The sequence below is a fragment of the Mirounga angustirostris genome, unplaced genomic scaffold (assembly GCF_029215605.1).
Source record: "Mirounga angustirostris isolate CCGP_5_RB_7025 unplaced genomic scaffold, mMirAng1.0.hap1 SCAF_5, whole genome shotgun sequence".
NCBI lineage: Eukaryota > Metazoa > Chordata > Mammalia > Carnivora > Phocidae > Mirounga > Mirounga angustirostris.
This window is the reverse complement of record NW_026991713.1, coordinates 98,409,249-98,436,417: the sequence shown is the minus strand read 5'-3', so window position 1 is coordinate 98,436,417 and position 27,169 is coordinate 98,409,249. Positions and strand designations below refer to the sequence as shown.

The 27,169-nt window shown below is 38.2% G+C and overlaps 2 protein-coding genes across 7 annotated transcripts in view; one reads left to right on the top strand and one right to left on the bottom strand.

Moving 5' to 3' along the window:
* FERRY3 (FERRY endosomal RAB5 effector complex subunit 3) overlaps positions 1-8,166 on the bottom strand; it is a 46,305-nt gene extending 38,139 nt beyond the window's left edge. For 2 of the 4 annotated variants that reach the window (XM_045874024.3, XM_064591680.1), the window contains exons 1-3: positions 8,020-8,166; positions 6,222-6,416; positions 4,140-4,285 (exon numbers count right to left, since the gene is read on the bottom strand). In XM_045874024.3, coding sequence (XP_045729980.1) covers positions 4,140-4,285; positions 6,222-6,399 — 324 coding nt within the window. In that variant the 5' untranslated portion in view covers positions 6,400-6,416; positions 8,020-8,166. Of the gene's footprint in view, positions 1-4,139; positions 4,286-6,221; positions 6,436-7,367; positions 7,486-8,019 lie in introns of those variants that run through there. The other 2 variants (XM_045874026.3, XM_045874022.3) reach the window with 2 other exon arrangements.
* Positions 8,167-8,431: 265 nt separating this feature from the next.
* Positions 8,432-27,169, top strand: part of RAD51AP1 (RAD51 associated protein 1) — a 35,313-nt gene continuing 16,575 nt past the window's right edge. For 2 of the 3 annotated variants that reach the window (XM_064591677.1, XM_064591679.1), the window contains exons 1-6: positions 8,433-8,589; positions 11,228-11,277; positions 13,201-13,342; positions 15,739-15,848; positions 17,245-17,331; positions 18,058-18,207. In XM_064591677.1, coding sequence (XP_064447747.1) covers positions 8,573-8,589; positions 11,228-11,277; positions 13,201-13,342; positions 15,739-15,848; positions 17,245-17,331; positions 18,058-18,207 — 556 coding nt within the window. In that variant the 5' untranslated portion in view covers positions 8,433-8,572. Of the gene's footprint in view, positions 8,590-11,227; positions 11,278-13,200; positions 13,343-15,738; positions 15,849-17,244; positions 17,332-18,057; positions 18,208-27,169 lie in introns of all 3 variants that reach the window. The other variant, XM_064591678.1, reaches the window with a different exon arrangement.

Below are 27,169 nucleotides of genomic sequence, written 5' to 3'. Positions count from 1 at the left end.
TTCACGCTAATGCACTGAACTGACGTTCCTGAAGTGCAAATATGATCATCATCTTACTCCTCTACTAAACTCTTTTAAAGCTGCTCATTACCTTTGGCATAAAGACAGAACTCAAGATGGCCTGCAACTCTCTTTCTTAGCCATTCTGAACAACTTTCAGTTTTTCTAATGTGCCATGGGCTCTCTCACCTCCAAACCTTTATATTTATACCCTCTACCTAGGGTATTATTTTTCTCCTCTCCCACCACATACCTTCCACCTACCTATTTCCAACTAATCTTTCAGGTCTCAACTCACTTTCTCTTTCCTGTGGGAAGCTTTCCTGAAGTTCTCTAGATTAGAATAGGTGTACCTGCTTTGTGCTCTCCTTGCACTGTCCTGTACCATAGCACTTATCACATTCACTGCACTTAATTTTATTTTATTTTTCTAAAGATTTTATTTATTTACTTGAGAGAGAGAGACAGAGTGTGCATGAGTGGGGGAGAAGCAGAGGGAGAGGGAAAAGCAGGATCCCCGCTGAGCAGGGAGCCCCACATGGGGCTCGATCCCAGGACCTGAGATCATGACCTGAGCTGACGGCAGATGCTTAACCGACTGAGCCACCCAGGTGCCCCACTGCACTTAATTTTAAATATCTGTCTGCTGACAGTCTATAAACTCTGAGAAGGTAAGAACTGTGTCTTATTTTCTTTCTGCTTATCCCCAAGTGCCTAACACAATATCTGATATCTAACAGAAGCTCAGTACACATTTGATGAATGGATGAATACAAAGAGACCTGAGAAGACAATACTGAAATGGAAGATAGGGCACCACCAAAAATAAATAGCCAACTTCACAATTTTGCCAATATTTGGCTCTGTTTAGCTTTCCTCATCTAGCCAAGCTTACTTCTCATTATTTTAAAAAATTAGTGCAATAGCAAAGACACAGCTGTGATTAGGAAAAAACCATATAAGGTTTTTAGAGGCTGAAAACAGAACAAGATGACAAGCAATAGATCCTATGACAGTAGACAAGAAAAGGAAACACAGAAGAAAACAGAATTACTCCACACAGTAGGGATTCACAGTCATACACACTTTATTTTAGTAGGCCATCAGAATCTCCTCTACCAGGCAAGTACATCCATTAAAGTACAGCTCTGTTATCAGGGGCAATGGTCCTCCACAATGGAAATTCCTTATATAACAGCAGCATACTCAGTACATCTCTGCAGTGTACTGCATCTGCAGTGATGGGACAGACAGTCCTTCCTTGTAGCTGTGCCTCACTGTATCACGTAAAGGTATAATCACTTATATTTATAGTAATGACTCGGGGTCCTCAAGAGTTAGAACTGAATTTTATATACTGTGTTTAAGAAAGCAAGGAAATGTGTACTACATTCCTTATTTAAAATTTTTTTAAAGTTTATTTATCTTTATCTAAAGTAATCTACACCCAACATGGGGCTGGAACTGATGACCCTGAGATCAAGAGCCACACACTGCTCCTACTGAGCCAGCCAGGTACCCCTGTACTACATTTTTAAAAGATCTTCATCAAAAGGTGGTTAAGGAAAAAGTTTCGTGATTTAAATATATTAGCATCTGAAATATCTAGTAGGTCCGTTTATAGTAAATGGAGCTCATTCCTTCATAACCAAGGTAATCGGTATTACTGTAAACATTATGCTATTTTACCTTTTTCCTGATGGTCCAGTTATTCTTCTCAGGTGACTGAAATACCGTTTACCCATATACTGCAGCGATGTGTTAGCCCCTCTGTCCCCTCTATTCCATTCTGCTTCCACTATCAGTCTTCTGCCTGCCATACTTGGATTCTTCTGATCTCCATAAGGCTGCAGCTTCTAATCTCTGCCGGCCCTTTGGTGATCTGCAACATTGTTTCCTTTTCCCTTTCAATTCCTTCTTTTTAGTCACCGATTCCTACATTCTTGAGCCTGTACTAGCTGTTCAGCTTTTATAATTTTCACAGCCAGTGGCAGCCCGAATACATCCAGTGGGTATAACAATATTTAGGTCCTCTCGGTTATTTTCCTGACAGTCAAGATTTCCTTTTTTTACTGTTAGTATTAGCTTCTTTGCTCTTTCTTTTCTTAATTCTTTAAAAACAAACAAGCAACTATACTTCTAGAATCCTGGCATTGCTAGAAAGCTGAACTCTAAGTAACAAGAGGTGCTATGTATCTACTAAATTTGTAGAGGGTGAGAACAGAGTACTTGCTCGATGGAGGCTTGTTGATTTTAATTCACTGTAAATCTGCACTCTTGTGATTAAATGAATAAGTATAGAGTGTTCTTATTTTGTTATATTAATATTACTATTATTATTACTATTGTTATGATCATTAATCTGGAAGACAGTCAAATTCTTATTTTTAGAATGGCTAATGTGCAGAAGAATAAGGAAAACCATAAATTAGTGAATATGGTAATTATTTTTTTATAATAAGATAAATTTAAACACATAAGCACTTATTGACCTAACATTTGGGAAGTTTTCTCTTTGGTTACACCAAATCAGGGCTAGAAGAGGTTCTACTTCCAGATTTTGTATCAAAACAATAGCAATCCTAGAAGAGGAATTGACTGCTTTCTTCAAGAACTCTTGACCACTCTTCTCCCAACTTCTCTACATGCTCCCATGTATTTACCTTGATCCCAACACTGATTGCACAGTGTTATTGGCTATAGATTTCTTTGTCTCTTTCTACTAGATTGTAAGCTCCTTGAAGGCAAAGACTTAAAATCCTCAGCTGTGTACATTTTAGATGTACAAAAAAATACTGCTTGAATAAATTAAGTAGAATTATTCTTTAACTACATCTTAATTATTTATTCCTTTATCAGCAGAAAGATTAGGTTTCTTTAAATAGTAATTATTACAGGCATATCTTTTTTTTAATGCAACAACTGTGTTCTTAACATTCAAAATAATACATGTAAATAGTGTCATCTTTTAAACATACTAGGAAACCTTAACGGACATGAAGCAAACTGCTTTGAACAACAAAATATGACCCCATAAAATTGATTTTCAAATTCTCATAGACCAAGTTGCTTAAAGTGGGATGTAATTCACTCATTATAGCTTGCAATTATAGAATTTGTCTGTTTATGTAGTTCTGTTTCTGGCTCCTTAACTTAAATGTAAATTTCATTTTGTGTCTATCTTGCTCACCACTTTATGTCCAATACCTGGCACAGTACAGTACCTGGCATGCCGTAGATTCTCAACTGTATCTCATCAATTCTAAGATGCATATTTTTTCACATTACAGCTCTGAGAAATCAGAATGTGTCTTATACTGATGGTATCTTGGTATTCTACCATTGCTTAATTGATGGTGGTGTTCTATCTCGGTAGTAAATAAATTAATGGTGCGTGTTATGATCAATGGCATCTTAGACTCTATGAAATAAGATATATTATTTAAATGGAAAAGTGATGACATTATGTAACTATAAAAACAACAGTGAAGGGTGCCTGGGTTCAGGTCATGATCTCAGGGTTGAGATCGAGCCCCGCGTTGGGCTCCGCACTAAGCAGGCAGCCTGCTTAAGATTCTCTCTCCCTCTGCCCCTCTGCCCCCAACTCACGCCCGCTTGCTCTCTCTAAAACAAAACAAATCAAAAAAGGCAACAACAACAACAGTGAGGATAAGTGAGAGGACAAAAGTAAAAGCCTAAAATGAACTACTACTGCTAGTTTAAGGTTGCCAGATAAAATACAGGTCACCTGGTTAAATTAGAATTTCAGATAAGAAAAGAATAAATTTTACTGTAAGTATGTTCCATATAATATGTGGGACATACTTATACTAAAAAATTATTCATTCTTTGAGATTTGGGTGCCCTGTATTTTTAATTGCTAAATCTGCCAACCCTGTGCTGGTTAGAAATATAAAAGTAGCTTCTCTTTTACAAAGATATTACATAAAGTATTTGGTGCTCACCCTCATATAGGAAGGAGGCACAGGAACATCAATATAGGTTACATATTATGGAATAGAACCTTGTATGTAGAGAAAAAAGGACTCCACAACTGTTTCAGTATTACTTTAGCAATTTAAAAGCTTCATCAAAGTCTAAAATATCCCTGATATTTACAATCTGATCTATTTTCTTACCTCAGCATAAGCTTTGGCCCATGAACTGGCCAGCTGATGTAAATCTACTTCACCTGATTTCACAGTTTCCAGGGATGCTTCGGCATCTCTGTCATAATCTCTGAGGGATTCTTCTTCTATAAACTGGCTCAGAGCTTCTTTTAAGTCTGTAACAGGGATAAGAAATGCCAACATCAGCAAAATCCTGAAGTAAACAGGGAACATTTTACCTGAATAAGCATTCCAATGTGAAATTTTATTTTATCAACCTTGTATACTTAATGTCTAAATACAGTAAAATCAGCTTGGGGATCATTTGACTAGTTTCACAATTATTTTTCTTTACTATTACAGGTTATTGCATTGAGAATGGTCAAAATTCTTATGTATAACCTTGATACTAATTTAAAACATTATTTTCTTAAGTCTGATTCTTCAGTTTGAAACTGAGCAGGTAAAAGCACATGAAGAAAAATCTACAGATTTTGAGGTTCTGAAGGTTACTGTACTTAAATGAAAAAGCTTCCTATACATAGAGTTACAGTCCTTGAATTTGAAAGAGAAATTGAATGATTAGCATATTAAAATGGATTTAATTGGGATGATCTAGAATTCCAGTTTTAGAGACACTACTTAGAGATGATATAATGGAAAGAGCACAGGGACAGAAATCAGGATACTTGTGTTCTGGTTTTGGCTCTGTCACTATGTTTGTAGCTTTAGACCAGTGGTTCTTAATTTTTAGCATGCATCAGAAATCCCTGGAGGGCTTACTGACATAGATTGCTACATGCCACCCCCAGAGTGTCTGATTCTGAAAGAATGGGGCGAGGCCCAAGAATGTGCATTTCTAACAAGGTTCCAAGTGATGCTGTAGCTTCTGATCAAGGAACAACCTATGGGAACCACTGCCTTAGGCAAAAAATTTAACTTTTCAGTGTACTAGTTTCCTTATTTGTACAATGAGATTGTGTTAAAAAGTTCCTAGATCCCCTTTAGCTCTATGATCTAACATATTCTCAGCTTAAAATGTTTTTCTCATTTGTGACATAGAACATAGAGACCTTTTAAAAAGGATTTAATACAGACGACCTTATGAATTAATTTAGGTAAGCAAAAATTATTCAAAGATTAGTATTCCTTCCTTTCCATGACATCTCAGGAATTGAGGACCAGATCATTAAAAGGGCAATGCATTTAGCAATACAATTCTATAATGTCATAATTACTGATAGCTGAAATGTATCTACCCAACTAAATTAAGAGAGTAAGCATTCTAACCCAAACCTTATAACTAATTTTTCATTATATAAATTGATTTTCATTTATTTATTTTTTAATCTTTTTAAATGTGGGGCTTGAACTCACAACCCTGAGATCAAGATCTGAGCTGAGATCAAGAGTCTTAGCCAACTGAGTCCCCCAGCACCCCTGTAAATTAATTTTTATACTAAATTGCCCAATAAACAACTACAAGGGTTATAGGGAAAAAAAACACTCAATAACAAAGGCCTGGGGAACCTTTTTATTCTAGGAAGCAGTTAAACACTTCATATTTTATGGCTGTTTCAAGCTTCTCAGGCTTAAGCTTTCTAATACGAAATGTCTAAGGAAAGAGACTATCAGAAAATAATAAAGTGTAATTAATAATAAAGTGTTAAAAAAAAATCAGTCCTCAGGGCACCTCAGTGGCTCAGCTGGTTAAGTGTCTGATTCTTGATTTTGGGTGAGGTCATGATCTCATGGGTCACGATATCGAGCCCAGTGTTGGGCTCCATGCTCAGTGGGGAGTCTGCCTAAAGATTCTCTCCCTCTACCCCTCCCTCCACTTGCGCACACATGTGCGTGCTCTCTCTCAAATAAATAAATCTTTAAAAAAAACAATCAGTCCTTGGAGTGCCTGGGTGGCTAAGTCGGTTAAGCATCCAATTCTTGGTTTTGGCTCAGGTCATGATCTCATGGTCATGAGACGCAGCCCCATGTTGGGCTCTGTGCTCAGCAGGCAGTTAGCTTGAAGATTCTCTCCCTCTGCCCCTCCCCCACCCCCACATGCTCACTCTCTCTAAAATAAACAAATAAACTCTTAAAAAAATCAGTTCTCACCTTTTTCTATAAAGCATGGTAAACTGTGCAGCAGCATCAGACGCCCATGTAAATGACTGGCATTCTCTTGAATAGGAAATTTGAGGGGCACCCTCAGTTCTAAGCACTGACTTCCTACTTTGAATTCATATACAAATTCCCTCTCTGTGTTGCAGAATCTTTCTCTGCTTTTCTTCATCTTCTTTGGCAGGATTTCTATAGAACAAACAAACATAAGCCCAGCAGATCATAAGTCCATAAACATCATAATGTTTCCTTATTGTTGTACCACTTTTAAGAAAACGTTCCACCACTCAGTGATTTTGTGTGACTCAAAGCTAATTATTCTAGGTTTTCCTACCTTTATCCCTGCATTTTCACCTTCATGAAGGAAATGAAGTGCTTCTTTTTTTAATGAAAAAAGTTCCTTTTAAACTTCACTTAGGAAAGAAAAAAAAAAAAAACATTGTGCCCATAAAGTATTTTGCACTCCTAGGCAGGGTTCTCAAGAATAGAGAGAGAACATGGAGAGAAGAGCAGAGAAAATTTTTAGGAAGAGATGAATGGGTAGACAGATACAGAGTTATGAAACAACTGGTGAATACAAAGTCAAAGAAATAGATCAGGGACCAAGAAGTGATCTTGAAGATCTTCGATGTTATGAGATCTTACTGGGCACGGATGGAAGAAAGATGGTGTTGGAAAGATTTCCATGTGGGAAAAAGACATACAAAAAAAGATAAACTGGACACTTTTCAAAAGAAGAAAATCTGGCCACAAAGAGTAAGAATCAATATCAATTGAGGATATTTATCAGCCTCCTTGCTAAACTCCATCTCTACACTTTTCACCATCAAAACAGTTTTCATAGTATTCTCTATACTGAAGTTATAGTAATCTTTCCAAAGTGCCTATCTGATCATGTTGCTCATCTGCTTAAAAACTTTTGATCACATTCCACTGCTCTCAGGATAAAATTCAAACTCCTATACCCAGTATCAATGTTTATATTTCCAGACGTCTTTCCCCCAGCACCTGCATCCCTTCATCCGCAACACACAAATTCACAAACCATTTTGCAGTCATACTGAGCTCTTTTCAACACCAAACCTCTCTTTCCACTTCCAACCGTTTTGAATGCTTTTTCTTTGCCTAGAGCACTCTTACTGCTTTTCTTTCCTTGGATAACAGCTACTCATTCTTCAGGTTTCAGCTTAGATGGGCACCGGAGAAGTCTTTTAATTTGTAAGATTATCATAAGGATTAGTCGAATAATACGAAGCATCTGACAAACAAGATGATCAATAGATGAAGGCTAGTAATAATAATAAAAGTTCTCTAAGAACATAATAATAAAAAAAAATCACAGGTTGCTGATTGAGTATACATGATGAAGACAAAAGCAGTAAGGGAACACTGTAAAAGGGAACTGAAGTTACGGATAAATGGGTTATGATCTAATCTTGTTTAGATTCAATATTTTCGGTCAACAAAAACCATTAGCTCCGATTTCAAACGGCTCAACATTTAAACTTATTATGTTTCAACAAACTGAAACTTTAGTTCCCTTCTTTAGTTCCCTTTAGTCCCACTTTAATTTTTTTTTAGCACGGGTGAAATTAAGGAAGGTTTCCCAGGCAAAATTGGGATGGGAGGAGGAGGGCTGGACCGAACTCCTGCCGCCAACAGAGCGCAGGTTCTGAGTGCAGGAAAGGGAGGGCAGGCTGCCGGCGCGAGAAGCTCCAGCCCAGTGAGAACACCCGCTCCATTAGGCGGTCTCAGTCTCAAAGGGATTCCTCGCTCGTGGTTCTGGGCTCACCTTCCCTAGCTCCGAAGTCCTGAGCCGACCGCACACTCCGAGCAGTCAATGAGCTGGGGCACAGGGAACATCAGCTGACTTACCCACTTGTTTTTACAGCTAACAGATTCGCTTCAGCAGATTCGCCCATACTTTTTCCTCTTTCCCGGCACTCTATAGAAAATTCCTCAGTCTAAGTGCCCCGTTTTTCCATCCTGCCTCAATTTGGTCATTTAAAAATGTAATAAGGTGTATTTATACTGTTACTGTGAATTTCAGAGAAGGCGCAAAAAAAAAAAAAAAAAAAAGGAATCCACTGTCGTGGCGAAAGTGCAAAGGCAAAGCACAAACTCAGCTTTGGTAGACCGGATGCGGAAGGGCAATGCCTTGGGAACGGCGTGAGCACTTAGGCCTTCTCAGAGCGCATGCGCAGCTGCAAGGATGGCTGGTAATCATTGGAGGGCTGGTGGTAGGGGGCGGAGAGCTCCTGTGTCTGGTTTTGGGCGGGAATTGAAACTGCCGCTGCTGCCAGCAAGAACTTGAAAGCTGCGAATTTTCAGCATTGGAGGGGGCCATGGTGCGGCCTGTGAGGTGAGTAGTTCGCGACAGCGCCGGGGATGGGGAGAAGAGGCAGGAAGACGCTGTAGGCAACTTCGTCTACACCCGATTGAGGGAGAAGGGCCGAATAGGACGGAGGGTAGCGAAGGTGGGGTGGGATGGACGGTTTCTGGGACGCTCTCCAGTCTCCACTGAGAGTCACCCAATCCGCAGACGTATCTTAGCATGCTAGCTTTTCCCTTCTGTTTGCCCCCCCTTCGCAGCAATTGCGGATTCTTTTACCGACCCCATTCAAAGAAGCCCTGGTTGTGTAAGCGTTCGAACAGCGCTTTACATTTCACCGAGCTCCTACTTGCATGTTATTTCGTTTTTTCATCACTGTAGTTCTTTGATATAACAGTTTAGGTATCCCTGTTTTTATCGATTGAAACTCCTAGGCCAATTTAGGTGAGTCACACAGCTAGTGAGTGGCAGGATAACACTCAAACCTAAATCATCTGGCTCCAGATCCTCTGTGCTTTCCATTATACTCTTTGAAACTGTTCCCCTACCTAACCACAGTGGAGTGCTATGGAGGCCTAGAGTCAGCCATTCATTTAGAAAGTTACCTGTATACTGTACTAATTGTGGGAGGTTACATTCAAGTCAAGGGGTAAGGTTAGGGGGCCACAAATAAATACTGCGAAGTGATGGAGAGTGAGAAGGAGGAAAATCTTATTTTAAATAGTGTAGTTAGGATGTGCCTCTCTGCAGAGATAATACATGATTAGAGATATGAATGATGAGAAGGAGCTAGCCAGTGAAAATCTGGGACACTCCAGGTAGAGGGGGACAAGAGCCAAGGCCCTGAGCTTGACTTTGTTCGAGGAGCAGAAAGAAGGCCACTAAAGCTGTAGCATTAGCAAGCAGTGGGGAGAATTGTAGGGGGTTAGGTCAGAGAAATAGGCAGGGGCCAGAGTAGGTAGGACCTTGTAGGCTTTAAAAGGAGTTTGAATTTTATTCTACGTACAATGGGAAGCCAATGGAGAGTTTTAAGTAGGTCAAGGAAATCTAATTTTGGTTTTATAAAGTTCACTGGCTTCTGGTGGAGAAAGAATGTAAGATGGGGTGACCAGAATGGGAACAGGGAAACTGCTATATCATTGGATAGTGGTTTGGAGTGGGGTGTTACCAGTGGACATGGAATGGGACAGATGAATTTGGGATATATTTTGGAGATACTGCTGACAGAATTTGCGGATGAAGTGGATGTAGAGGTAGGGGGAGAAAAGAATCAAGGATGATTTCACAGTATTTCTGGCCTGAGCTACTTGAATGGATGATCTTTGTACTAACCAAGGTGGGGAAGACTAGGAAAGGGAACAGGTTCAGGAGGTGTGGGGGATCAGGAGTTCCATTTTGAGCACATGAAGTCTGAAATGGATTTTAAACACCCAAGTAGCAAAGACATAATCCCCTTGTCTGGAATAGCAGTTGTCAAAGTACCAGCTACAGACCCCTATGGTTCCCTGAAACCTTCTCAGGTCAAAACTATTTTCATAGTCATCCTGAGACATTGCTCGCTTTATTCATTGTTCTGTTATCTGCACTGCAATGGTGGCATAACTGCTGGAAGCTCAGCACAAATCAAGGCAGTGGCACTGAACTGCACGAGTATCTTTGTATTCTTTACTGCTGCACACTCAGAGTACAAAAAAAAAAAGAGAAAATGCCAGTTTCACTTAAGAATGTGTTTGATGAAGCAGTAAGAATTCTCATATTCATTATAGCTCAACTGTTGAGCATACTTATTTTTTTAAGAGGTTTTATTATATTTTACTATTATTCAGTCTTCAGAGTTTGTAAAGGGGTTTTTGTATTTTATTCAGCTTTCAAAATCTTTAGCTCCAAAGATTAGGAGAGTAATAAGAGTTACGTATATACACATAAACTACTTCTACAGTGTTTGTCTTCAGGGAAAGCACTTATGAGATTGAGTTGGGAGCTGAACTGACTTCTTTTCCATAGAACATCATTTTACTTGAAAGAACAACTGGCCTACTAGGTTATTCACACTTGGGTATTTGGCAAAAGGTAGAAAAGAAAACCACAATGCCATTTCATTTAGTGCCTAGAGGAAGGGGGAAGAAAGTGAGTTTATTTTTTCCACTTTGAATATCACTTTCTTCTAATGGCTCTCTAAAGTAGTAAAAGATTTGTTTCAGGTGGCAGGTACAAAGTCACTCACCATTGTTTCGCTGTCCAGTGCATAAAGAACATTATTTAGTATTGTGGGGAGATTAAAAAAAGAGAGAAAATAGCTTTCAGTGTCAAGTTTTTAATCAAATAAGAAGACAGAATGAGCACATAAAACAAAAGAATACGTATAACAGGAACTTATAAGCACCTCACAGCAATTACACAGTATGTAAATTATGTTAATGATATTGATTATTTTTACTTTGAGGGTTCATCTGAATTCATTTTTTCCTTATCAGGTATATCAAGTATAGTTGTAATTACTTCAGCTAATGCTAAGTTCCAACTGTAAAATCTAACTTGTGTTTCAAGTTTAAGTATTCTTAAGAGAATCGAAACACATTTTCCTTTACTCAAGACTGTTAATGGTCTTAAGGATTGGAGGTGGGAAATTGGTATTTGTGTAATTAAAAAATTTCTCTCTTGGTCATAGGCATAAGAAACCAGTCAATTATTCCCAGTTTGAGAATTCTGACAGTGATGGTAAGTGGAGATTCATATTTTTGCTTTAAAAATTTGGAAATCTATTTTCTCAGAATTTATATGACATATAGAATTCTAACATTGAACATATTGCTCAATTGTATATGAGCTAGGGCTGCAAAAATTACCTTCTAAGCATTTGGGATGATTATGCTGATAATTACACTGATAAGAATTATGTGGGTAAGTGATAAATGAACAGGGCCAGGTGAAATGGCTCTTTAGATCTAAACTATTCTAGGTTCTTGTTTCTCATAGTGGGATTTGTCTCCTCCTATCCCTCTCCTTAAGAAGAAACACATTGTCTTTTGAAACACAAATGTGTTACAGAATATAATGTGAAATGCCCATTAATTGTACAATAAAACAAGATTTTATATACCACATCTTCTTTATCCATTCATCGGTCAGTGGACATTCGGGCTCTTTCCATAATTTGGCTATTGTAAATAATGCTGGTATAAACATCAGGGTGTGTGTATCCCTTCAAATTAGTATTTTTGTATCCTTTGGGTAAATACCTACTAGTGCAATTGCTGGATCATATATTACTCAGCCATAAAGAAGAATGAAATCTTACATTTGCAATGACATGGATAGAGCTAATGTGTATTATGCTAAGTGAAATACATCAGAGAAAGAAATACCATATGATCTCACTCATGTGGAATTTTAAAAACAAAACAAATGAACATGGTGGGGGGAAGAGAGGCAAACCAAGAAATAGACTTTTTTTTTTTTAATTTTATTTATTTATTTGACAGAGACACAGCGAGAGAGGGAACACAAGCAGAGGGAGTGGGAGAGGGAGAAGCAGGCTTCCTGCAGAGCAGGGAGCCTGATGCGGGACTCGATCCCAGGACCCTGGGATCATGACCTGAGCCGAAGGCAGACGCTTAATGACTGAGCCACCCAGGCACCCCAAGAAATAGACTCTTAACTATAGAGAACAAACTGATGGTTACCAGAGCGGGGCTGAGTGGGGGGGGGGGGACGGGGGAAATAGGTGATGGGGATTAAGGAGGGCACCACTTGTGATGCGCGCTGGGTGTTGATTGTAAGTGTTGAATCACTAAATTCTAGTACACATTACACTGTATGTTAACTAGCAGGAATTTAAATAAAAACTTGGGAGAAAAAGAAAAGACCTCGAAGAAAGGCTAGGAGTAAGCTATACCCTATTGGGTTATGTATTTTTTTGTCTCTGCTATTAAGGGAATTTTGGTCAGAAAGTGTGAGAAACATTTAGTTAGATTACATTATACTTCGAAGTAGGTTCTGTACTTCTCAGACCACCAGAGCTTTCTGTGAGTCAAATGTTTTGTAATCCTGAGGTTTGAAGGAACCTGTTTTTTGCATTGGGCTCAACCATAAGTGTGTCTAAAACTTGGGAGAAAATTGTAGAGACTCTAACTTGTAGCTTTTTATTACTATTATCAGTAGGTCAGTAGATTTTTATAAATTGCCAGTTGTGTTCTAGACATTATGGAGTGGAGTTGGGGGACAAGCCACGAGTTATCATATTCCTACTCTGGGAATCTCTAAAGAGACAACATGTATTAATACTAAAGCTGCAATTAAGACTACATGTGCCCGGAAGTTATTCACGCGTGTGTCACGCATGAGTATAAAAGCTATAGCAGCAGTTTTATGTTGAGTGTCACCGGAACTGTATCAGTTTTTGCTAGACTGATAATTTCATAAATAAAGGCCACTACGACAAAGTTGAAAAGCATGAGTGAGAATAAAGAAAAATAATATGCCAACCACATTTTTTACATTGTGGCAGTTAAACAATTTTCTTAATGTTTAAAACTTGAACACACACTGTAATGAATTTCAACTGCTCAGAAAATGTTTTTATTTCTTACTTATGAAAAGCAATGTCATAGATTCTTTTATTTTTGATTCACACATAAATAGATGACTTTGTTTCTGCAACTGCACCTTTAAATAAGAAACCCAGAACAACACCAAAGGAGTTAAAACTAGAAACAAGGAAACCTAAACTGAAGAATCTCCAGAAAGAAGATATCTCACAACAAGAGAAAACCCCTAAAAAAAGGTGAGAGGTAAGACATATAGTAAATATACATTAGATGTGTTAATTTAAGAGAGGGACAGATTTGAACTCTTGGTTTAAATTATTACTTGAGCAGAGTCCTAGGTATTATTTTATTTAGTGGGTGTAAGAGAACAGGGATGTACCATTAATCCTCTTGTGACTTTCTGCCTTAAAAAAGAAATTCACAAACATGTAAGGAAATACTCATTTAAGTATTAAGATAATCATAATTACAAAGTTTAGGAGTTACAGCTTACTTTGATAGGACTCTGTACCTGTCTCTAAAGTCCTCAAGTCTTATAAGACTACTTTGTTAAAAATTACATTTGTAAGGATAGTCTTCTAAAAATTAAAACCATGTTATTTTCCTGTAGGTAAAAGATGTTTTCTCTTTATATTGTTGAGACTTGTCCAGCACTGAGAAGGTCCTATAGTTTGTAGACTATAGGATTTCCATTAGTTAGTACCAAGAGAGAAGAGAGAATGAGAGAAGGAAGTCCCGAGAGGCCCCAAACCTGTAGTATGGAGAGGAGATGGGCAGAAGGGGAGTATTAACAAATGGAAGGCAGCTATGCTCACCACTATACCACCAACGCAGATGGGAGTATTAACAAATGGAACATGGGGTATGATACGGTTCACTGCTGCGAGTATGAGAAGAGTTCATTAACAGAGAAATTTACCCCATGTCCTGCTCTTTACTTTTTTCTCTTTTTTCATTTTTGTTTTCGAGCTCCTTGTACTGCATTTTAAATACAGTGAAAAAATAACCTACAAATGGGAGAGAATATTTCCCAATCATATAATTGATGAGGGATTTGTATTCAGAATATATAAAGAACTCTTACAACTCAACAATAAAAGACTAATAACCCAATTTACAAAATGGACAAAGGATTTGAGTAGACATTTCTCCAAAGAAGATCTACAAATGGCTAATAAGCACATAAAAGATGCTTGACAGTCTTAGCCATCAGGGAAGTGCAAATCAATACTGTGGTGAGACGGTACTTCACACCCACACCCGTTGGGATGGCCATAATCAAAAAGACAGACAATAGCCAGTGAGAGGATGTGGAGCAATTGGAACTCTGACACATTGTTGCTGGGGATGTAAAATGGTGCAGCCACATTGGAAAGCAGAGTTAGCAGTTCCTCCAAATGTTAAACACAGAGTTATTTTATAACCCAGCCTAGGTATATACCCAGGAGAAATGAAAACATATAGCCATACAAAAACTTGGACATGAAGGTTCATAGCATCATTCATAATAGCCAAAAAATGGAAGCAATCCAAATGTCTACCAACTGGTGAATGGATAAATAAAATATGGTCTGTCCATACACTGGACTATCATTCAGCAATAAAAAGAAGTCCTGATATATGCTACAACATGGATGAACCTTGAAAACATGCTGAGCAAAAGAAGCCAAACATAAAAGTCCACGTATATGATTCCATTGATATGAAATGTCTAGAACAGGTGAGTCCATAGAAACAGAAAGTAGATTAGTGGTTGCCAGGTGCTGGGGAGGGGTAAGCAGGGAGTGACTACTAATGGATATAGGGTTTCTTTTTGGGGTGATGAAAATATTCTGAAATTAGATAGCAGTGATGGTTTCTCGACTCTGAATATACTATAGACTGCTGAATTGTACACTTTAAAAGGGTGAGTTTTATGCTATGTAAATTATATCTCAATAAAACTTGTTTTTAGAAAATAATCCCTCAAGGTGCATCTCAGTATTTTGTCCTTATATACCCTTTTTTAAAAAAATCTTTGATTTCTTTTCTTACCATAGCACTTTTGACTACCTTGAATAGGAGATAATAATAATAATAATCTGCATATATAGTATAATTATTAGTATGTCTTATTTCCCTACCCTCATTAATTGCAGATTCCTTGAGGGTACTTTTAGTATTCTATCTAGTGTGTGCCTCATACACAGTAAGTACTTGGTGACATATTTGTTAAAGTTGAGATTGGGAGGAACAGATGTTAAAAACCAGTTTAATATAAGAGCTATAATACTTGTCTAGGGAGGTGTGAGTGAGGTCAAAGAAGATTTCTAAGTGGGTTGTTGAGCCACATCTTTATTCTAGGTTGAGCAGCTGCTTGGAGTTGGTAGTAAGGACTGACATTACACAGAAAGGAAACAGTACTTAACAATGGTGCTTGCTGCTCTTTTCAGTTTCTTGTGCTAGATGTAACATGACATTACTACATATTAGCAGTGTTGTTAGTAAAATCAATTATGATCATGATTACCGTTTAAAAACATTTTTGTGAGTTGGCAGCTCTTAAATAGTAATTTAGGAAAATCACAGATTTTGCTGTTTGGTTGAGATTGGTATTTTTAAAAACTGATTTTTGTTTGTGTGTCCACCTTAGGATGGCTTTAGATGACAAGCTCTACCAGCGAGACTTAGAAGTCGCACTAGCTTTATCAGTGAAGGAACTTTCAACAGTCACCATTGATATGGAAGAGGCTCAAGATAAAAGTAACTTTATTTTCCATATATTTATCTTTATAACCTTGTGTTTTTGTCATCATTTCTCTGGATGAGCCTTCACAGAGGAAAGAGTAAAATTTTAATACTATGGACAACAAGTGGAACAATTTGCAGAGGGCACAATTAGATTTGGTTGTTTATTCTGCTGCATAAGTCTACGTTCCCCCCCCACACACACACATATCTCTGCTTAACACTTAATGTAAACTTGTGGTCGTGGACTTTGAGCTTGGATGTTCAAGCTACATTTTTGTTTACAGTGGAAATTTAATTTCTTGATCAAATGAATTGGTCTATACAATCCTAACAATCCACCTGTTTTCTCTCAAAATTCAAATCCTTTAAACATGACCTGGTAGTGGTAGTTTTTATTATTTACAGGTTAAAGATACTAGTTTGGTTAGCGAGCTCAGTGGACATAAAAGATGTGTGACTTGTGGATTTCTCTGGTTTTTCTCCGATTTTTCTGGCAACTCTGCAGCAGATGGCAATATTGATATTCTGGAGAGGCAGAAATCATTATTCCTGGAAAAGATATTCAAACTGTTAAAATACTTTTTGGATGAAATTGTTTTGGCTTAACTTGTGTTGGAGGATATTTTTAACTTATTAGCTTATTTAGGGGTATAGATGTTTAAATCAGTATTGCCTCCTATTTGGAAATGAATGAGACACTGTTGATTAGGGAGCCATTTAGTAATCAGGAAATGAAAGAAATGTAAAAAGAGAATTATCTTATATCCAAAAATTGAGAAAATGAAATTCATCTCTCTCCAGTAAGAGAGGGTAGAAGACATAGCAGGATTTCCTTGGAAGTACCACTTCTCATAGATGAATGCCCTTTATAGCAATGGGATTTAATAGTACCAATTATTATGACTTAAAGTCCTCTTGAAATACTTTAAATCATTTTAAGATTATTATAATGATTGAAGAGGCTTTGTTAGTAAGAGCATGTATCAGCTTACATGGAAATGATAGTTAATATTTATTGACTGTTTCCTATGTGCTGGGCACTACAATAAGCAATTCCTATATGTGATCGACATTTAATCCCCCACAATAAACCCAATTATTCCACACACTATTTTTTATCTCCATATGATATATGAAGACATTAAGTCTTAGAGAGGATAAGCAACTTTCCTGTGGCCATATAGCCAATGTAAATGATAGAGCCTGAATTTCAACTGAAGTCTAAATCTGTGATTTCAGAGCCCAAACTCCTAACCATATGCTAACCTTTCCAAGGTAAATCATTGTGCTCTGAGTTTGGATCATTCATCTGTATCTGGTTGCTTTTACATTGGAGCACCAATTTTCCTATTTCTGCCCCTTGGCTGATTAAGGTGCCTCTATCTTTTTCCTTCTTCCTTGTCTTTAGGCACCGAAAAATGTGGCAGCAGCGAAACCGGAACAATAAATAAGGCTCCCCATATCTCCAATTGCAGTGTAGCCAGTGATTATTTAGGTAAGTTTTGATATTAATAATAATATTTACTTTCTCTGTCAACATTGCTGTTTTTCTGACTTTGATTTAAATACCTGACACGGTAGCTAGAACCAAGATATTTAAATTTGTCAAGGTTCCCTTTACCACTTCTCCTTTGTTTCTTTGTGTTTTAGTTTTCTTCCCTTTTACTGCAGACCCATTTTTCTTTTCTTCCCTGGGGGAGGGTCATGATGACCCCCGGCTCCTAGCCAGTAGCTCAACCGCTGAAGAAAGGGGCTGCATCTTCCCAGCTCCAGTTTTTACCGTTTCTTGGGGAAGGACTCCTCAGTTGAGTCTCACGCTTATCCTTAAACTGGACTCTTTTGTCAGGAGCCTGAGGTACTGGGATTGACCCAGGTTGGACTCTGTGGTCTCTCAGAAGCAGCGAAGGGATGAAGCGGGGCAAATAAAAACAACAGATGTGGGGCGCCTGGGTGGCTCAGATGGTTAAGCGTCTGCCTTTGGCTCAGGTCATGATCCCAGGGTCCTGGGATCGAGTCCCACATCAGGCTCCCTGCTCCTTGGGAGCCTGCTTCTCCCTCTGCCTCTCTCTCTCTCTCTCTCTCTCTGTCTCTCATGAATAAATAAATAAAATTAAAACAAAAACAAAAACAAAAAAACAGATGTGATAGAAGTCTGTTCTGCAGCTCTTGCAATATTACCTGTCACAAAAGTTTTCCGTTGATTTTTACGCCTCTCCTGAAGATTTGGATAAGATTACCGAGGAAGATGATTTTCACGGTGCTCAAGGGAAAAGAAAAGCAGCATCAAAATCTGTGGTACAACAGAGGAAGATTCTTTTGGACGGTAGTGATGGTGATAGTGCTAATGACTCTGAACCAGACTCTGCAACTGGTGAGTTATAGCCCACCTCAAAATTAAGCCCATGGAAATTCAATGAAAAGTTCTTAGGGACCATTAATGCATACAAAGCACTGTGCTAAGTGTTTGGTATATGCAAACTTGAGGAACACACAGGACAGTTAAATTCAGCTCTGCCATTTGGGGAGAAAGCTTTATGTGGAGGTGACCTTTAAGCTGTGGCTTGAAAAATGAGTAGCATTTAGGCAAAATGACAGGGTAAATAAAATAGCTTTCCTGGCTGACAGAAAGGCATAAACAGTGGAATAGACAAGGACACATACAAGAAGTCAGTGAGCCTGCAGGAGAGAATGTTGTAGAAGAGGCTAAAGAGGCAGGCTGGCACAAGATCGTGGAGGGCCTCAGACCCACTCTGAGAAATGTAGACTTTTTCTGTAGATAGTGGAAATTCATGACATAGTTTGGGATTGAAGTGTATGAAACCTGTATCTTATTGTGACATGTTTTCAGACTCATTCAGAAATTAGGGCAGATGGGAAGCATAGTGACCTTGACAGAGCATCATAATATATTAATTAAAATTTAAAGTGAATAAATCCATAAATTTGTGCCAAATCAGATGATATAGTTTGACAGATTTTAACATGCTCTTGACAAATGGTTTTGTTCATCAGCATTCTGTAAATATTTGAGTATCTGTGCATTATATTCTAGACACTTAGTTATACAGCAGTGAACAACAACAACAAAAAAAAATACCAGAGCTCCCTTAAGGAGCTTGAATTCAAGCAAGGGGACACAGACAGTAATGAAATGTAGAATGTGTCCAGTGTCATCATAGAAGAGCCGTGAAGAAGAGAAAGGCAGGGTAGAGGCCAGAAATCTGCCTTTTGAACCAGTCCCTGCCGTTTTACATGATCCAGGTCATGCCAAAGCAGGTGGTCTAGGGGTCCTACTTGGAGAAACACAGACATAAGCAGAGCACCAGAACAGGAGCCAGTGAAAGAAAACACCCTGAAGAAATAGTATAGGAAAGCACAGGCTGAATGTTTTCCAACTGAAGTTTACTGAATACAAAAAAGCCCCAAATGATAAAAATAACCCCTTGTCAGTTTAAGTGTCTTTCAGGGGTGATGATCGTAGCACTTCTAGAATGTCCTTATCATTATCTGATGCACGCTTGTCAGAAAAATCCATAAACAATTTTAAAGTTATAGATAGCAAGTCTACTCAGCATGTCAATGAAATGAATTTATCTTTAGTAATGTTTCAAATGTTTGCTTTCTATGTGGAAGTGAAATCACTTGCTTTGTTGGCTGGGTTTATATGGGTTATGTTTCAGGTATGATAGAGATTTAAAAAGAATAATATTGTGTTATTTACATTCTAACTTCAGATAGTCTTGAATCCTTTTATAAAAATAAGTTTTTATTGAAATTGTAATTTGGATAGTGACTTAAAAGTCGCCTGTATGCCTTTAAAAGTAGTTAAAATCTCTAAAGATAATATACAAATGGCCGAAAAACATATGAAAAGATGCCCAGTATCAGTATCATTAGGGAAATACAAATCAGAGTCACAATGTGCTGTCATCTCACACCCATTAGGATGTCAAAAAACAGAAAATAACAAGTGTTGGTGAAGATGTGGAGAAATTAGAACCCTTGTGCGCTGGTAGTGGCATTTCCGCTGTGGAAAACAGGACCACAGGTCCTCAAAAAATTTAAAATAGATGTATCATATTATCTAGCAATCCCACTCCTGGGTATATATCCCAGAAGAATTGAAAGCAGGGTCTCAGATATTTGCACACCCATATTTATAGCAGCATTCTTCACAATAGCTAAGAGATGGAAACAACCCAAATGCCAATCAGCGGATTAATGGATAAACACCATGTGGTCTCATGTACAGTGGGATATTCAGCCTTGAAAAGGAAGGAAATCCTGTCATGTGCTACAGTTTGGATGGACCTTAAGGACTTTATGCTAAGTGAAATAAGCCAGGCACAGAAGACAAATACTGTGTGATTCCACTTAGAAGGTATCTAAAATAGTCAAATTCATAGAAACAAAGTAGAATGGTGGTTAGCAGAGATTGGGGAGAGGCAGGAATGGGAATTGTTGAATGGGTACAGTTTCAATTTTGCAAGATGAAAAGGTTCCAGAGTTCTGTTGCACAACAATGTGAATATGTTCAACACTACTGAACTCCACACGTAAAAAGGATTAAGATAGTAAATTTTATGTTAGTGGTTTTTTTTTTTTTTTTTACCACAATTAGAAATTTTTTTAAAAGAAGGAAATAGTCATTTTTTAAAAGTAACTGGTTTCGGGCTCCTTGCTCAGCAGGGAGCCTGCTTCTCCCTCTCTCTCCCTCTGCTTGTGCTCTCTCTGTCAAATAAATAAAATCTTTAAAAAAATAAAAATAAAAAATAAAAGTAACTGGTTTGGTTCCAGGTGGATTTTCTTATTCAATTTTGCATAAACAAATATTTTTGAGATGAAATATGAGCCACAGTTCTGAAAGAGGAATAGATTTATTTTCAAGTTCTGTACAGTTGAATGGTGATTTAGGATATAGAAAACACTGAAAATAGGAAAGAAAACATTTATTGAAATATGTGCTTCTGAAGTTATGCTGGATGTGAGGACTGCAAAAAATATTTCTAACTGAAAATTATTCTCACTTCCTTTGGATGGATTCAAGACCTGTTAGCTGTTTGGGGGGAAATGTGCTTGTCAAATGGTGATTTTACTGTGAACTCTGATGATGAGGGTCATTATCATTATAACTAAGACAGTAGTCACTACAGGAAGCTGTTGTGGTAACAGTGACTTGTCAATAAATGGAATGTCTGAATCCTCGGATCTGAGACTGGTTAGGACACTGGGAGAAAATAATGCAAATTGTTTATATAGTAGTATATGTACATTCTTAGGTTCTAAGAAGTATCCCCTATCTAGCATCATTTGTGGACTAAAATGACGGCTACTTCTCCAGCTCTTTGAGAGCTGGTTTGGTTTTTTTCCCCTGTTACATTATTATGGTTTCCACCAAACTACAAGTATGGCTCTTCTCCCTATAAAATGCCATGTGGTCCACCCTGGGAAGCAGTCCTTCTGTTAGAGGGAGCTGGCTCATTAGCTGTGGTGAGAACTGCCCACTGGCCTGTGCCATGGATACACAAACTAAGCTTTAGACAGAATTTTCTCCTTGTCTCTCTTTTTCTGTCCCCTGCTGGAGCATGCAAAAGCTTTATACTGTCTTCTGGCCGTGTAAACCTCCTTAAGCTATTCCAGCCAAGCCTGCTTTACCTTTAAGTTGAAAGATAAACCTGTTCCTCTTCATGTTTAGTGTACTTTAAGGAGCAATGCAATCAGTGTATTTTCTTTCACTCTAAGCCAGCGATGACTGACAACTCTCCAGTTCCCTCAGAGTGATTGTCTATTGCACTTGAATGTGTAACTGGTATCATTTCAGAAAACCTGAAGTTATTTTGGAGCAGGATCCTTTTCTTTAGGTGACATGTCAGAACTCTAGCCCTGTACTGATTCACCCTAGATGAGAAGAAGGATCATTGTGACCTTCGGTAGAGAAAGAAAAATGAAAATTGGAGAGAACATAAGACTTTTTTTTTTTTCTCTTTTTTTTTATTAAGTTATGTTAATCACCAACACCCAACACCATTTGTTGAAGAGACTGTCTTTTTGCCATTGGACATTCTTTCCTGCTTTGTCGAAGATGAGTTGACCATAGAGTTGACAGTCCATTTCTGGGCTCTCTGTTCTGTTCCATTGATCTCTGTGTCTGTTTTTGTGCCAGTAACATACTGTCTTGATGATGACAGCTTTGTAATAGAGCTGGAAGTCCGGAATTGTGATGCCACCAGCTTTGCTTTTCTTTTTCAACATGCCTCTGGCTATTCGGGGTCTTTTCTGGTTCCATACAAATTTTAGGATTATTTGTTCCATTTCTTTGAAAAAAGTGGATGGTATTTTGATGGGGATTGCATTGAATGTGTAGATTGCTCTAGGTAGCATTGACATCTTTACAATATTTGTTCTTCCAATCCATGAGCATGGAACGTTTTTCTATTTCTTTGTGTCTTCTTCAATTTCTTTCATGAGTATTTTATAGTTTTCTGAGTACCGATTCTTTGCCTCTTTGGTTAGATTTATTCCTAGGTATCTTATGGTTTTGGGTGCAATTGTAAATGGGATCAACTCCTTAATTTCTCTTTCTTCTGTCTTGTTGTTGGTGTATAGGAATGCCACTGATTTCTGTGCATTGATTTTATATCCTGCCACTTCACTGAATTCCTGTATGAGTTCTAGCAGTTTTGGGGTGGAGTCTTTTGGGTTTTCCACATAAAGTATCATATCATCTGCAAAGAGTGAGAGTTTGACTTCTTTGCTGATTTGGATGCCTTTTATTTCTTTTTGTTGTCTGACTGCTGTGGCTAGGACTTTTAATACTATGTTGAATAGCAGTGGTGATAGTGGACATCCCTGCTGCATTCCTGACCTTAGGGGGAAAGCTCTCAGTTTTTCCCCATTGAGAATGATATTTGCTGTGGGTTTTTCATAGATGGCTTTTATGATATTGAGTTATGTACCCTCTATCCCTATACTCTGAAGAGTTTTGATCAAGAAAGGATGCTGTACTTTGTCAAATGCTTTTTCTGCATCTATTGAGAAGCTCATATGAGTCTTGTTCTTTGTTTTGTTAATGTATTGTATCACGTTGATTGATTTGCTGATGTTGAACCAACCTTGCAGCCCAGGGATAAATCCCACTTGGTCGTGGTGAATAATCCTTTTAATGTACTGTTGGATCCTATTGGCTAGTATTTTGGTAAGAATTTTTGCATCCATGTATATAAAGGATATTGGTCGGTAATTCTCCTTTTTGATGGGGTCTTTGTCTGGTTTTGGGATCAAGGTAATGGTGGCCTCATAAAACGAGTTTGGAAGTTTTCCTTCCATTTCTATTTTTTGAAACAGTTCAGAAGAATAGGTATTAATTCTTTTTTAAATGTTTGGTCGAATTCCCCTGGGAAGCCATCTGGCCCTGGGCTTTTGTTTGTTGGGAGATTTTGGATGACTGCTTCAATTTCCTTAGTGTTTATAGGTCTGTTCAGGTTTTCTGTTTCTTCCTGGTTCAGTTTTGGTAGTTGATACATCTCTAGGAATGCATCCATTTCTTCCAGGTTATCTAATTTGCTGGCATAGAGTTGCTCATAATATGTTCTTATAATTGTTTGCATTTCTTTGGTGTTGGTTGTGATCTGTCCTCTTTCATTCATGATTTTGTTGATTTGGGTCATTTCTCTTTTCTTTTTGATAAGTCTGGCCAGGGGTTTATCAATCTTGTTAATTCTTTCAAAGAACCAGCTCTTAGTTTCGTTGATCTGTTCTACTGTTCTTTCGGTTTCTATTTCATTGATTTCTGCTCTCATCTTTATTATTTCTCTTCTTCTGCTGGGTTTAGGCTTTATTTGCTGTTTTTTCTCCAGCTCCTTTAGGTGTAGGGTTAGGTTGTGTACTTGAGACCTTTCTTGTTTCTTGAGAAAGGCTTGTATTGCTATATACTTGCCTCTTAGGACTGCCTTTGCTGCATCCCAAAGATTTTGAACAGTTGTGTTTTCATTTTCATTGGCTTCCATGAATTTTTTTAATTCTTCTTTAATTTCCTGGTTGACCCATTCATTCTTTAGTAGGATGCTGCTCTTCAGCCTCCATGTATTTGAGTTCTTTCCGACTTTCCTCTCGTGATTGAGTTCTAGTTTCAAAGCATTGTGGTCTGAAAATAGGCAGGGAATGATCCCAATCTTTTGGTACCGGTTGAGACCTGATTTGTGACCTAGGATGTGATCGATTCTGGAGAATGTTCCATGGGCACTAGAGAAGAATGTGTATTCCGTGGCTTTGGGATGGAATGTTCTGAATATGTCTGTGAAGTCCATTTGGTCCAGTGTGTCATTTAAAGTCTTTATTTCCGGGTGCCTGGGTGGCTCAGTTGGTTAAGCGACTGCCTTCGGCTCAGGTCATGATCCTGGAGTCCCAGGATCGAGTCCCGCATCAGGCTCCCTGCTCGGCAGGGAGTCTGCTTCTCTCTCTGAACCTCCCTCCTCTCATGCTCTCTATCTCATTCTCTCTCTCAAATAAATAAATAAATAAATAAATCTTAAAAAAAAAAGTCTTTATTTCCTTGTTGATGTTTTGCTTAGATGATCTGTCCATTTCAGTGAGGGGGGTGTTAAAGTCCCCCACTATTATTGTATTTTTGTCAATGTGTTTCTTTGATTTTGTTATTAATTGGCTTACATAATTGGCTGCTCCCATGTTAGGGGCATAGATATTTACAATTGTTAGATCTTCTTGTTGGATAGACCCTTTAAGTAGGATATAGTGCCTTCCTCATCTCTTATTACAGTCTTTGGTTTAAAATCTAATTTGTCTGATATAAGGATTGCCACCCCAGCTTTCTTTTGGTGTCCATTAGCATGGTAAATGCTTTTCCACCCCCTCGCTTTCAATCTGGGGGTGTCTTTGGGTCTAAAATGAGTCTCTTGCAGACAACATATTGATGGGTCTTGTTTTTTTATCCAATCTGATAGCCTGTGTCTTTTGATTGGGGCATTTAGCCCATTTACATTCAGGATAACTTTTGAAAGATATGAATTTAGTGCCATTGTATTGCCTGTAAGGTGACTATTACTGTGGTCTGTGTTACTTTTAGGCTCTCTCTTTGCTTAGAGGACCCCTTTCAATATTTCTTGTAGGGCTGGTTTCGTGTTTGCAAATTCCTTTAGTTTTTGTTTGTCCTGGAAGCTTTTTATCTCGTTCTATTTTCAATGACAGCCTAGCTGGAGATAGTATTCTTGGCTGCATATTTTTCTCATTTAGTGCTCTGAATATATCATGCCAGTCCTTCTGGCCTGCCAGGTCTCTGTGCATAGGTCTGTTGCCAGTCTAATGTTTCTACCATTGTAGGTTACAGATCTCTCCTCCCGAGCTGCTTTCAGGATTTTCTCTTTGTTTCTGAGACTCATAAGTTCTACTATTAGATGTTGAGGTGTTGGCCTATTTTTATTGATTTTGAGAGGGGTTCTCTGTGCTTCCTGGATTTTGATGCCTGTTTCCTTCCCCAAATTAGGGAAGTTCTCTGCTATAATTTGCTCCAATATACCTTCTGCCCCTCTCTCTCTTTCTTCTTCTTCTGGGATCCCAATTATTCTAATATTGTTTTGTCTTATAGTATCATTTTGTCTTATGGTATCACGTATCCCTCGAATTCTGCCCTCATGATCCAGTAGTTGTTTATCTCTCTTTTTCTCAGCTTCTTTATTTTCCATCATTTGTTCTTGTATATCACTGATTCTCTCCTGCCTCATTTATCCTAGCAGTTAGAGCCTCCATTTTTTATTGCACCTCATTAATAGCCTTTTTGATTTCGACTTGGTTAGATTTTAGTTCTATCATTTCTCCAGAAAGAGTTTCTCTAATATCTTCCATGCTTTTTTCAAGCCCAGCTAGTACCTTTAAAATCATCATTCTGAACTCTAGTTCTGGCATCTTAATAATATCCGTATTGACTAGGTCCCTGGCAGTTGATCCTGCCTCTTGTTCTTTTTTTTGATGTGATTTTTTTCCGTCTTGTCATTTTGTCCAGAGGAGAATAGATGAATAAGAGAACAAAATGCTAACAGGGTAACAATGACCCCAGAAAAATATACACTAAACAAATCCAAAGAGACCTTCCAGAAAGTGGTCGCTGTTCTGTTCACAGAATTGCTGCTATTCTTTTCTTCGATCTCCTGTTGTGTTCATAGGTGTTCAGAATGGTTTGATCCCTATCTAGCTGAATTCCTGGGACCAGACGAAATTTAGGTCTCCTACTCCTCTGCCATCTTGCTCCTCCCCCTCACTGAGAACATAAGACTTAAGAATTCTTTTTTTTTTTTAAAGATTTTATTTATTTATTTGAGACAGAGAGAATGAGATACAGAGAGCATGAGAGGGAGGAGGGTCAGAGGGAGAAGCAGACTCCCTGCCGAGCAGGGAGCCCGATGCGGGACTCGATCCTGGGACTCCAGGATCATGACCTGAGCCGAAGGCAGTCGCTTAACCAACTGAGCCACCCAGGTGCCCAAGACTTAAGAATTCTTTTTTTTTTAAAGATTTTATTTATTTATTTGACAGAGAGAGAGACAGCGAGAGAGGGAACACAAGCAAGGGGAGTGTGAGAGGGAGAAGCAGGCTTCCCGCGGGGCTCGATCCCAGGACCCTGGAATCATGACCTGAGCTGAAGGCAGACGCTTAACGACTGAGCCACCCAGGCGCCCCAAGACTTAAGAATTCTTAAGGACATTTGAAGATTCACAGAATCCATAACCCCATTGTTTGGGCCTTCCAGATTTGCCAATATGGTGTGTTAATGACTTGGGATTCTGGGAGCTCTGTCTTCCCACCACCAAATTATTTAAACTACTTTCTTTGTTGACTGATGATGATCACTTGGACCCCATCTTTAGAAAAGTTTGATAAATAGAGTTTAGTCAGCTCCTACCATTTATCCTCAAGCCAAGAAAAGAATATATGCACTACCAAAACTGTTGGATACATAGGAAGTTTTGTCCTCCAAGAGTCTATATTTTGAAATTTTGGAGAAACTCCCCTACTTGATTAATAATGACTGGATAGAAGGTGATGCCAAGAAACTGTTGTTGATACTATAAGATATGATAATGACATTGCTGTGTTTAAAAAAAAAAAAGCCCAGGTTTTTTAGAGACGTACTCTGAAGTATCTAGGAGTGTAATGAGCTGATGCCTTGGATTTATTTTAAAATACTCCAAGGAGGAAGGGGAAGAGAAGACAAGAGAGAGATGAAACAAATGTAGAAAAATATTGATGAATATTGAGTCTGAGTGGTAGTTTATTATTGTCTATTGTGTATGCTTGGAAATGTTTATGTATTTTTTATATAA